Source organism: Oncorhynchus kisutch, unplaced genomic scaffold (genome assembly GCF_002021735.2).
Source record: "Oncorhynchus kisutch isolate 150728-3 unplaced genomic scaffold, Okis_V2 scaffold804, whole genome shotgun sequence".
NCBI classification, from domain to species: Eukaryota; Metazoa; Chordata; class Actinopteri; order Salmoniformes; family Salmonidae; genus Oncorhynchus; species Oncorhynchus kisutch.
The window spans coordinates 102,501-115,932 of record NW_022262749.1 but is presented as its reverse complement, the minus strand read 5'-3'; the positions used below and the strand labels follow the sequence as shown (position 1 = coordinate 115,932).

The window sequence follows — 13,432 nt, the reverse complement described above, 5'->3', positions numbered from 1 at the left end:
CTATTCTGAGACTCATGTTTCACAGTAAACCATCTATTCTGAGGATCATGTTTCACAGTAAACCATCTATTCTGAGGATCATGTTTAACAGTAAACCATCTATTCTGAGGATCATGTTTAACAGTAAACCATCTATTCTGAGGATCATGTTTAACAGTAAACCATCTATTCTGAGGATCATGTTTAACAGTAAACCATCTATTCTGAGGGTCATGTTTAACAGTAAACCATCTATTCTGAGGATCATGTTTAACAGTAAACCATCTATTCTGAGGGTCATGTTTCACAGTAAACCATCTATTCTGAGGGTCATGTTTAACAGTAAACCATCTATTCTGAGGCTCATGTTTCACAGTAAACCATCTATTCTGAGGCTCATGTTTCACAGTAAACCATCTATTCTGATGCTCATGTTTCACAGTAAACCATCTATTCTGAGGGTCATGTTTAACAGTAAACCATCTATTCTGAGACTCATGTTTCACAGTAAACCATCTATTCTGAGGATCATGTTTAACAGTAAACCATCTATTCTGAGGGTCATGTTTCACAGTAAACCATCTATTCTGAGGGTCATGTTTCACAGTAAACCATCTATTCTGAGGGTCATGTTTCACAGTAAACCATCTATTCTGAGGATCATGTTTCACAGTAAACCATCTATTCTGAGGATCATGTTTAACAGTAAACCATCTATTCTGAGGCTCATGTTTCACAGTAAACCATCTATTCTGAGGCTCATGTTTCACAGTAAACCATATATTCTGATGCTCATGTTTCACAGTAAACCATCTATTCTGAGGGTCATGTTTAACAGTAAACCATCTATTCTGAGGGTCATGTTTCACAGTAAACCATCTATTCTGAGGATCATGTTTAACAGTAAACCATCTATTCCTGAGGATCATGTTTAACAGTAAACCATCTATTCTGAGGGTCATGTTTCACAGTAAACCATCTATTCTGAGACTCATGTTTCACAGTAAACCATCTATTCTGAGGATCATGTTTAACAGTAAACCATCTATTCTGAGGATCATGTTTAACAGTAAACCATCTATTCTGAGGATCATGTTTAACAGTAAACCATCTATTCTGAGGATCATGTTTAACAGTAAACCATCTATTCTGAGGATCATGTTTAACAGTAAACCATCTATTCTGAGGGTCATGTTTAACAGTAAACCATCTATTCTGAGGCTCATGTTTCACAGTAAACCATCTATTCTGAGGCTCATGTTTCACAGTAAACCATCTATTCTGATGCTCATGTTTCACAGTAAACCATCTATTCTGAGGGTCATGTTTAACAGTAAACCATCTATTCTGAGGGTCATGTTTCACAGTAAACCATCTATTCTGAGGATCATGTTTAACAGTAAACCATCTATTCTGAGGATCATGTTTAACAGTAAACCATCTATTCTGAGGATCATGTTTAACAGTAAACCATCTATTCTGAGACTCATGTTTCACAGTAAACCATCTATTCTGAGGATCATGTTTAACAGTAAACCATCTATTCTGAGGATCATGTTTAACAGTAAACCATCTATTCTGAGGATCATGTTTAACAGTAAACCATCTATTCTGAGGATCATGTTTAACAGTAAACCATCTATTCTGAGGATCATGTTTCACAGTAAACCATCTATTCTGAGGGTCATGTTTAACAGTAAACCATCTATTCTGAGACTCATGTTTCACAGTAAACCATCTATTCTGAGGATCATGTTTAACAGTAAACCATCTATTCTGAGGATCATGTTTAACAGTAAACCATCTATTCTGAGGATCATGTTTCACAGTAAACCATCTATTCTGAGGATCATGTTTAACAGTAAACCATCTATTCTGAGGATCATGTTTAACAGTAAACCATCTATTCTGAGGATCATGTTTAACAGTAAACCATCTATTCTGAGGATCATGTTTAACAGTAAACCATCTATTCTGAGGATCATGTTTAACAGTAAACCATCTATTCTGAGGATCATGTTTAACAGTAAACCATCTATTCTGAGGATCATGTTTAACAGTAAACCATCTATTCTGAGGATCATGTTTAACAGTAAACCATCTATTCTGAGGATCATGTTTAACAGTAAACCATCTATTCTGAGGATCATGTTTAACAGTAAACCATCTATTCTGAGGATCATGTTTAACAGTAAACCATCTATTCTGAGGATCATGTTTCACAGTAAACCATCTATTCTGAGGATCATGTTTCACAGTAAACCATCTATTCTGAGGATCATGTTTAACAGTAAACCATCTATTCTGAGGATCATGTTTCACAGTAAACCATCTATTCTGAGGCTCATGTTTCACAGTAAACCATCTATTCTGAGACTCATGTTTCACAGTAAACCATCTATTCTGAGGATCATGTTTAACAGTAAACCATCTATTCTGAGGATCATGTTTAACAGTAAACCATCTATTCTGAGGATCATGTTTCACAGTAAACCATCTATTCTGAGGATCATGTTTTTATTTTATTTAACTAGGCAAGTCAGTTAAGAACAAATTCTTATTTACAATGATGGAACAGTGGGTTAACTGCCTTGTTCAGGGACAGAACGACAGATGTTTTACCTTGTCAGCTCAGGGATTTGATCTTGCAACCTTTCAGTTACTAGTCCAACACTCTAACCACTAGGCTACCAAAAGGCCCCATGTTTCACAATAAACCATCTATTCTGAGGGTCATGGCTGAGATAACAGCTCTCATTCTGAGGGTCATGGCTGAGATAACAGCTCTCATTCTGAGGGGTCATGGCTGAGATAATAGCTCTCATTCTGAGGGGTCATGGCTTAGATAACAGCTCTCATTCTGAGGGGGTCATGGCTGAGATAATAGCTCTCATTCTGAGGGGTCATGGCTGAGATAATAGCTCTCATTCTGAAGGGTCATGGCTGAGATAATAGCTCTCATTCTGAGAGTTCATGGCTGAGATTAAAGCTCTCATTCTGAGGGTCATGGCTGAGATAATAGCTCTCATTCTGAGGGGTCATGGCTGAGATAATAGCTCTCATTCTGAGGGGTCATGGCTGAGATAATGGCTCTCATTCTGAGAGTTCATGGCTGAGATAATGGCTCTCATTCTGAGGGGTCATGGCTGAGATAATAGCTCTCATTCTGAGGGGTCATGGCTGAGATTAAAGCTCTCATTCTGAGGGTCATGGCTGAGATAATAGCTCTCATTCTGAGGGGTCATGGCTTAGATAATAGCTCTCATTCTGAGGGTCATGGCTGAGATAATAGCTCTCATTCTGAGGGGTCATGGCTGAGATAATAGCTCTCATTCTGAGGGGTCATGGCTGAGATAATAGCTCTCATTCTGAGGGGTCATGGCTGAGATAATAGCTCTCATTCTGAGAGTTCATGGCTGAGATTAAAGCTCTCATTCTGAGAGTCATGGCTGAGATAATAGCTCTCATTCTGAGGGGTCATGGCTGAGATAATAGCTCTCATTCTGAGAGTTCATGGCTGAGATAATGGCTCTCATTCTGAGGGGTCATGGCTGAGATAATAGCTCTCATTCTGAGGGGTCATGGCTGAGATAATAGCTCTCATTCTGAGGGGTCATGGCTGAGATTAAAGCTCTCATTCTGAGGGTCATGGCTGAGATAATAGCTCTCATTCTGAGGGGTCATGGCTGAGATAATAGCTCTCATTCTGAGGGGTCATGGCTGAGATAATAGCTCTCATTCTGAGGGGTCATGGCTGAGATAATAGCTCTCATTCTGAGGGGTCATGGCTGAGATAAAAGCTCTCATTCTGAGAGTTCATGGCTGAGATTAAAGCTCTCATGCTCAGTACATACTTATTGATTAGGAAGAAGATTATTCAGGAGATCAACTGCAGTTGAAACATGCCTCTTTATCTTCAGACAATAACAACCACAGGATGGATGGAGTGATGGATTAGCTGTTATACAGTCTGATGAACCAATTATACATTCTGCATCTGCTCCATCATGGGTTCTGTTCTGTTGTGCTTTCTCTCTGTGATCTGTGTGGAAGGACTGAGGTGTATGTATTGAAGTCTAGGCAGGGAGTCAGATGGGGGAGGAAGAAGAGGGGGTACGCCCCCCCCTCAGGCAGGGTGAGAGGAGGGGTAGGAATGAGAGGGGGATAAGGCAGGGGGAGAGGAGGGGAGGAAGAAGAGGGGGGTAAGGCAGGGGGAGAGGAGGGGAGGAAGAAGAGGGGGGGTAAGGCAGGGGGAGAGGAGGGGTAGGAAGAAGAGGGGGGTAAGGCAGGGGGAGAGAGGAGGGGAAGAAGGAGAGGGGGGTAAGGCAGGGGGAGAGGAGGGGTAGGAAGGAGAAGGGGGTAAGGCAGGGGGAGAGGAGGGGTAGGAAGGAGAGGGGGGTAAGGCAGGGGGAGAGGAGGAATGAGAGGGGGGTAAGGCAGGGGAAGAGAGGAGGGGAGGAAGGAGATGGGGTAGGGCAGGAGGAGAGAGGAGGGAGAAAAGGTAGGGCAGCAAGAGGGGAGGAAGGAGAGGGGGGTAAGGCAGGGGCAGAGAGAAGGGGGAAGGGGGGTAATGCAGGGGAGAGAGGAGGAATAAGAGGGGGTAAGGCAGGGGGAGAGAGGAGGAGGAGAGGGGGGTAAGGCAGGGGGAGAGAGGAGGAAGGAGAGGGGGGTAAGGCAGGGGGAGAGAGGAGGGGGGTAAGGCAGGGAGAGAGAGGAGGAGGAGAAGGGGGTAAGGCAGGGAGAGAGAGGAGGAAGGAGAGGGGGGTAAGGCAGGGGGAGAGAGGAGGAGAGGAGAGGGGGGTAAGGCAGGGAGAGAGAGGAGGAAGGAGAGGGGGGTAAGGCAGGGGGAGAGAGGAGAAAGGAGAGGGAGGTAAGGCAGGGGGAGAGAGGAGGAAGGAGAGGGGACATAAGACAGGGGGAGAGAGGAGGAGGAGAGGGAGGTAAGGCAGGGGGAGAGAGGAGGAGGAGAGGGAGGTAAGGCAGGGGGAGAGAGGAGGAAGGAGAGGGGGTAAGGCAGACTGATCAACGGACACAAACCCCTTTAAAGATTATCCTCATGGAAGACCTTTCTCTGTTGATTAGGTCTGAACTCAATGAATAGACAGATAGATCCAGGGCCTGTGGGTTGCTTTTCATGGCCAATGACTGGGGTAACTAACCGTGTTCCCTGTTCACATATTATAAAGATATTTCAGCAGTGCAGGTCGAGGAAAATGACCCTTTCCTTCTAGGGGCCCCTCAGTCATCAAGAACATAAAGTAAAGCAGAAAAACATCTGTTAGGTCATTGATTTTCTCCACCGTAATGTCTGTTCTGCTGAAGGCCAGGATGAGGTCTGAGATGTTTACTGTAGTCTGTTCTGCTGAAGGCCAGGATGAGGTCTGAGATGTTTACTGGATGAGGACTGAGATGTTTACTGTAGTCTGTTCTGCTGAAGGCCAGGATGAGGTCTGAGATGTTTACTGGATGAGGACTGAGATGTTTACTGTAGTCTGTTCTGCCGAAGGCCAGGATGAGGTCTGAGATGTTTACTGTAGTCTGTTCTGCCGAAGGCCAGGATGAGGTCTGAGATGTTTACTGTAGTCTGTTCTGCCGAAGGCCAGGATGAGGTCTGAGATGTTTACTGGATGAGGACTGAGATGTTTACTGTGGTCTGTTCTGTTGAAGGCCAGGATGAGGTCTGAGATGTTTACTGGATGAGGACTGAGATGTTTACTGTAGTCTGTTCTGCTGAAGGCCAGGATGAGGTCTGCGATGTTTACTGGATGAGGACTGAGATGTTTACTGTAGTCTGTTCTGTTGAAGGCCAGGATGAGGTCTGAGATGTTTACTGGATGAGGACTGAGATGTTTACTGTAGTCTGTTCTGTTGAAGGCCAGGATGAGGTCTGAGATGTTTACTGTAGTCTGTTCTGTTGAAGGCCAGGATGAGGTCTGAGATGTTTACTGTAGTCTGTTCTGTTGAAGGCCAGGATGAGGTCTGAGATGTTTACTGTAGTCTGTTCTGTTGAAGGCCAGGATGAGGTCTGAGATGTTTACTGGATGAGTTCTGAGATGTTTACTGTAGTCTGTTCTGCTGAAGGCCAGGATGAGGTCTGAGGTGTTTACTGTAGTCTGTACTGTTGAAGGCCAGGATGAGGTCTGAGATGTTTACTGTAGTCTGTTCTGTTGAAGGCCAGGATGAGGTCTGAGATGTTTACTGTAGTCTGTTCTGTTGAAGGCCAGGATGAGGTCTGAGATGTTACTGGATGAGTTCTGAGATGTTTACTGTAGTCTGTTCTGCTGAAGGCCAGGATGAGGACTGAGATGTTTACTGTAGTCTGTTCTGCTGAAGGCCAGGATGAGGTCTGAGATGTTTACAGGATGATGTCTGAGATGTTTACTGTAGTCTGTTCTGTTGAAGGCCAGGATGAGGTCTGAGATGTTTACTGTAGTCTGTTCTGCTGAATGCCAGGATGAGGTCTGAGATGTTTACAGGATGAGGACTGAGATGTTTACAGGATGAGGACTGAGATGTTTACAGGATGAGGACTGAGATGTTTACAGGATGAGGACTGAGATGTTTACAGGATGAGGACTGAGATGTTTACAGGATGAGGACTGAGATGTTTACAGGATGAGGACTGAGATGTTTACAGGATGAGATCTGAGATGTTTACAGGATGAGGACTGAGATGTTTACAGGATGAGGTCTGAGATGTTTACGGGATGAGGACTGAGATGTTTACAGGATGAGGACTGAGATGTTTACAGGATGAGGTCTGAGATGTTTACAGGATGAGGTCTGAGATGTTTACAGGATGAGGTCTGAGATGTTTAATGTAGAGTCTGTATCTCTGAAGGTCTAGACCACGCTCCCTCTCTATCTATCATTATCTCTTTATTTCTCTTTCCGTCTCTCTCGCTCCCTCACATCAGTAGTTTACATCCGTGGGTTTAACGTCGGAGACATGCTACAACAGCTCAAACCAAAGAGGGTTTGTGAGATCAATCTGTACAAAATACTAATGAGGTACAGAAACCAGTCATTGTCTTTATATGAGATTAGAGTCATTTGAACCTGGTGCAGTAAGGTGGAAAGAGGTGGGACTGACACGGCTTGTCCCGCAGAGCCATTTCAACCACACCAAACAGACGACGGCTCTGTCTCAGTGCCATCTTTCACGTACCAGGGGACCTTTACATAGGCCCCATGAAATGGCTAAATCATAGAGATTGGCTAAGTCGTTTGGAAGACACTTACATAACAGTGTGGTCTATGAAAGAGATAAGGCAACAAAAGGATTTGGGCTAATGAGGAGGACATGAGGAGGAGGGAAGTTGTGATGAAGGAGCTACTTAAAATTCAGAGGCGATAGGAAAGAGAGAGTTTAAATAATTGATCAGTACCCCCTACTCATTTCCTAATTCCTCCCCTCCCGCCTTCCCCCATCACTTCTACTCCTCTCTCCCTCTCCTCTACCTCCTTCCATCCCACCCTCCACCCTCACCAAACCCTCTCCCTCTCATCTACCTCCTTCCATCCCGTCCTCCACCCTCACCAAACCCTCTCCCTCTCCTCTACCTCCTTCCATCCCGTCCTCCACCCTCACCAAACTCTCTCCCTCTCCTCTACCTCCTTCCATCCCATCCTCCATCCTCCACCCTCACCAAACCCTCTCCCTCTCCTCTACCTCCTTCCTTCCCATCCTCCACCCTCACCCCACCCTCTCCCTCTCAGTGCAGCCGGTCGTTAACGAAGCTGCACCCGACTGGAGCACTTCAGAGAGAAGGGAGGCAGGATGCAGCGCTGGTTCCTTTGATCCCTGTCCCAGGCCTCCTCAGTCAGGGAGGGACCAGCACTGCCCCCCCCCCTCCCCCGACCTCCATCCATCTAACACATTCCTCCATAATGGGTGCACTGCAGAACCACCCTGTCTACATCCCAAATTACACTCTATTCCCTATATAGTGCCCTTCTTTTGACCAGGGCCCATATGGAACAGGGTGCCATTTGAGACACGGGCTCTCTCTGGTTTCCCTGGAGGAATCGGTTTCCACTGTCCTGGAGGAATCGGTTTCCCCTGTCCCGGAGGAATCGGTTTCCCCTGTCCTGGAGGAATCGGTTTCCCCTGTCCTGGAGGAATCGGTTTCCCCTGCCCTGGAGGAATCGGTTTCCCCTGTCCTGGAGGAATCGGTTTCCCCTGCCCTGGAGGAATCGGTTTCCCCTGTCCTGGAGGAATCGGTTTCCCCTGCCCCGGAGGAATCGGTTTCCCCTGCCCCGGAGGAATCGGTTTCCCCTGTCCTGGAGGAATCGGTTTCCCCTGCCCTGGAGGAATCGGTTTCCCCTGCCCTGTAGAACCATACCACAGGTTGTTTACCCCAGCTCTGATAGACCCAGTAGAACCATACCACAGGTTGTTTACCCCAGCTCTGATAGGCCCAGTAGAACCATACCACAGGTTGTTTACCCCAGCTCTGATAGACCCAGTAGAACCATACCACAGGTTGTTTACCCCAGCTCTGATAGGCCCAGTAGAACCATACCACAGGTTGTTTACCCCAGCTCTGATAGACCCAGTAGAACTACACTATCTGTGTTTCCCAAACAAACCAGTTGCTCTGGTCTGCTCTGCCATCAAACTCCTAATGAAGTGTCTGTCTGGAGGACAGTGTTCAGTGTTCTCACCCTATAACTAAGTATGACTACAGTGGTGTATAGAGACCCTGGGTTGCTCATGTATTGGCCAATGAGAAGCCACCGGTCAGCCATTGGAATACATTGGAATTCTACAGAATTTCAATGAAATGTTTCAAGGACATAAAACATTAAAAAGTATTTGTATTAAGGGGCCTGTAATAGAATAAAATAACTGCTTTTCTTAAGCTTCCAAAATATGTTTTTACTAGGTTGGGGGAGTGCCAAGATGGATGCGTGGTGGCTTCAAAACAGCACCCCAGGCTCTCATTTAGTGTATATATAAGTCATTGAATGCGTTCTAAATGGCACCCTATTCCCTATATAGTGCACTACTTTTTTTTTGTACCATAGTCTCTGGTCTAGACTATGGTTGTGCACTATATAGGGACTATGAGGAATATAGGGTGCCATGTGCACTAAGAACTCTCACAGAGCTGCTCAATGTGTATCAGAGGAGATCTGTGCCAAGAGGACCAGAGGAGCAGGGGAGCAGGAGAGCAGAGGAGCAGGGGAGCAGGGGAGCAGAGGAGCAGGGGAGCAGAGGAGCAGGGGAGCAGAGGAGCAGGGGAGCAGAGGAGCAGGGGAACAGGGGAGCAGGGGACCAGGGGACCAGGGGAGCAGAGGAGCAGGGGAGCAGAGGAGCAGGGGAGCAGGGGACCAGAGGAGCAGGGGGGCAGAGGAGCAGGGGAGCAGAGGAGCAGGGGAGCAGAGGAGCAGGGGAGCAGAGGAGCAGGGGAGCAGGGGAGCAGGGGAGCAGGGGAGCAGGGGAGCAGAGGAGCAGGGGAGCAGGGGAGCAGAGGAGCAGGGGAGCAGGGGAGCAGAGTAACAGGGGCCAAGAGGAGCAGGGGAGCAGAGGACCAGAGGAGCAGGGGGGCAGAGGAGCAGGGGAGCAGGGGAGCAGGGGACCAGAGGAACAGGGGAGCAGGGGACCAGGGGAGCAGGGGAACAGGGGGTCTGTCCTGACCAATAATAACTGGCCTTTGTCTGATGCTGTAACTTGACTCTCAACAGAACACAAGCAGAAGGAAGCCTGTTGAATGTTAAGGCAGCAGCATTGTGTTGACCTCTTATATAAAGTGTAACTTGACTCTCAACAGAACACAAGCAGAAGGAAGCCTGTTGAATGTTAAGACAGGGATGTTAAGAGGGAGGCTGGTCTTGGCTGCTTGAGTTCCTACTATAGACTTTGTAGGCTGTCCTCAAGACTGACTGGCTGACTGAATGATAGACTGACTGACTGATAGACTGACTGACTGATAGACTGACTGACTGACTGATAGACTGACTGGCAGAGAGACAGCCTGACTGACTGACTGGCTGACTGACTGCACTGTCAGACTGACTGACAGACTGACAGAGAGGCAGACTGACTGACTGCCAGACTGCCAGACTGACTGGCTGACTGACTGCCGGACTGACAGACTGACTGGCTGACTGACTGCACTGACAGAGAGGCAGACTGACAGACTGACTAACTGACAGACTGACTGACTGACAGAGAGGCAGACTGACTGACTGCCAGACTGCCAGACTGACTGACAGACTGACTAAGAGACTGCACTGAGGAAACAAACAACAATACATAATGGAAAACAGCCAATAGGCCGAGCCAATCAACATAATGGAAAACAGCCAATAGGCCGAGCCAATCAACATAATGGAAAACAGCCAATAGTCTGAGCCAATCAGCTTAATGGAAAACAGCCAATAGGCCGAGCCAATCAACTTAATGGAAAACAGCCAATAGGCCGAGCCAATCAACTTAATGGAAAACAGCCAAGAGTCTGAGCCAATCAACTTAATGGAAAACAGCCAATAGGCCGAGCCAATCAACTTAATGGAAAACAGCCAATAGGCCGAGCCAATCAACATAATGGAAAACAGCCAATATGCCGAGCCAATCAACTTAATGGAAAACAGCCAATAGTCTGAGCCAATCAACTTAATGGAAAACAGCCAATAGTCTGAGCCAATCAACTTAATGGAAAACAGCCAATAGGCCGAGCCAATCAACTTAATGGAAAACAGCCAATAGGCCGAGCCAATCAACTTAATGGAAAACAGCCAATAGTCCGAGCCAATCAACATAATGGAAACAGCCAATAGTCTGAGCCAATCAACTTAATGGAAAACAGCCAATAGGCCGAGCCAATCAACTTAATGGAAAACAGCCAATAGGCCGAGCCAATCAACTTAATGGAAAACAGCCAATAGGCCGAGCCAATCAACTTAATGGAAAACAGCCAATAGGCCGAGCCAATCAACTTAATGGAAAACAGCCAATAGGCCGAGCCAATCAACTTAATGGAAAACAGCCAATAGGCCGAGCCAATCAACTTAATGGAAAACAGCCAATAGTCTGAGCCAATCAACTTAATGGAAAACAGCCAATAGTCCGAGCCAATCAACTTAATGGAAAACAGCCAATAGGCCGAGCCAATCAACTTAATGGAAAACAGCCAATAGTCTGAGCCAATCAACTTAATGGAAAACAGCCAATAGGCCGAGCCAATCAACTTAATGGAAAACAGCCAATAGGCCGAGCCAATCAACTTAATGGAAAACAGCCAATAGTCTGAGCCAATCAACTTAATGGAAAACAGCCAATAGTCTGAGCCAATCAACTTAATGGAAAACAGCCAATAGGCCGAGCCAATCAACTTAATGGAAAACAGCCAATAGTCTGAGCCAATCAGCTTAATGGAAAACAGCCAATAGTCTGAGCCAATCAACTTAATGGAAAACAGCCAATAGTCTGAGCCAATCAGCTTAATGGAAAACAGCCAATAGGCCGAGCCAATCAACTTAATGGAAAACAGCCAATAGTCTGAGCCAATCAGCTTAATGGAAAACAGCCAATAGTCTGAGCCAATCAGCTTAATGGAAAACAGCCAATAGTCTGAGCCAATCAGCTTAATGGAAAGGGAGAACTTGGAGTTCTATGAGCAGCAAGCTGGAATAGTGTGGAAGACATTCTGTAGTCTACGTGACTGAGAATGGTCACTGAATGTTTTCTATTCAGGACACCAACAAAATGACTCATGGTTGACAGTGACCCTCGTGTTCAGTGGGCTGTGCTGCCAACCTCACGAGCTGTGTTTGACTTTCCAACGGTGAGATAAGACTGTATCAGAGAAACAATACCAAGTTGTCTAACACTTCAAATGGACCTTGATTTTCTCTCTCTCTTTCCCTCTCCCCCTTCATCTTTACCCCCCTCCTCTCTCCAGGTCTCCCCCGAGGCCCAGTCCAGGCAGTCTACACTACTCTGATGAAGATGTCAGTACCAAGTATAACGATCTGATCCCTGCAGAGAACAGCAGCCTGACTGAGAAGCACTCTGAGATATCAGACTCACAGGTACAGTTACTGTAGACAACCAGTACAGTTACTGTAGATTACAGGTACAGTTACTATAGGGGACAGGTACAGTTACTGTAGATTACAGGTACAGTTACTATAGGGGACAGGTACAGTTACTGTAGATTACAGGTACAGTTACTATAGGGGACAGGTACAGTTACTGTAGATTACAGGTACAGTTACTATAGGGGACAGGTACAGTTACTGTAGATTACAGGTACAGTTACTATAGGGGACAGGTACAGTTACTGTAGATTACAGGTACAGTTACTATAGGGGACAGGTACAGTTACTGTAGAGGACAGGTACAGTTACTGTAGATTACAGGTACAGTTACTGTAGACTACAGGTACAGTTACTGTAGGGGACAGGTACAGTTACTGTAGGGGACAGGTACAGTTACTATAGGGGACAGGTACAGTTACTATAGGGGACAGGTACAGTTACTATAGGGGACAGGTACAGTTACTGTAGCCGACAGGTACAGTTACTATAGGGGACAGGTACAGTTACTGTAGACGACAGGTACAGTTACTGTAGACGACAGGTACAGTTACTGTAGACGACAAGTACAGTTACTGTAGACGACAGGTACAGTTACTATAGGGGACAGGTACAGTTACTGTAGATGACAGGTACAGTTACTGTAGATGACAGGTACAGTGACTGTAGACGACAGGTACAGTTACTATAGGGGACAGGTACAGTTACTGTAGATGACAGGTACAGTTACTGTAGACGACAGGTACAGTTACTGTAGACGACAGGTACAGTTACTGTAGATTACAGGTACAGTTACTGTAGACGACAAGTACAGTTACTGTAGATGACAAGTACAGTTACTGTAGATGACAGGTACAGTTACTGTAGGGGACAGGTACAGTTACTATAGGGGACAGGTACAGTTACTGTAGAAAACAGGTACAGTTACTGTAGACGACAGGTACAGTTACTGTAGGTGACAGGTACAGTTACTGTAGACGACAGGTACAGTTACTGTAGACGACAGGTACAGTTACTGTAGACGACAGGTACAGTTACTGTAGACGACAGGTACAGTTACTGTAGAGGACAGGTACAGTTACTGTAGAGGACAGGTACAGTTACTGTAGACGACAGGTACAGTTACTGTAGACGACAGGTACAGTTACTGTAGACGACAGGTACAGTTACTGTAGAGGACAGGTACAGTTACTGTAGAGGACAGGTACAGTTACTGTAGAGGACAGGTACAGTTACTGTAGGGGACAGGTACAGTTACTGTAGGGGACAGGTACAGTTACTGTAGAGGACAGGTACAGTTACTGTAGAGGACAGGTACAGTTACTGTAGGGGACAGGTACAGTACATAAACCCATCATGAGCTGGATTCTGTCTAGCGATCACTGAGAGCAATGCAACGTCTATTGCC

At 46.1% G+C, this 13,432-nt stretch overlaps 1 protein-coding gene across 1 annotated transcript in view; it reads left to right on the top strand.

Annotated features, from left to right (window-relative positions):
• LOC109884278 (protein sidekick-2) overlaps positions 1 to 13,432 on the top strand; it is a gene marked incomplete at its 5' end in the record, with an annotated part of 55,358 nt that overhangs the window by 36,205 nt on the left and 5,721 nt on the right. Inside the window, one exon of the mRNA XM_031816479.1 lies at positions 11,889 to 12,018. Coding sequence (XP_031672339.1) covers positions 11,889 to 12,018 — 130 coding nt within the window. The remainder of the gene's footprint in view (positions 1 to 11,888; positions 12,019 to 13,432) is intronic.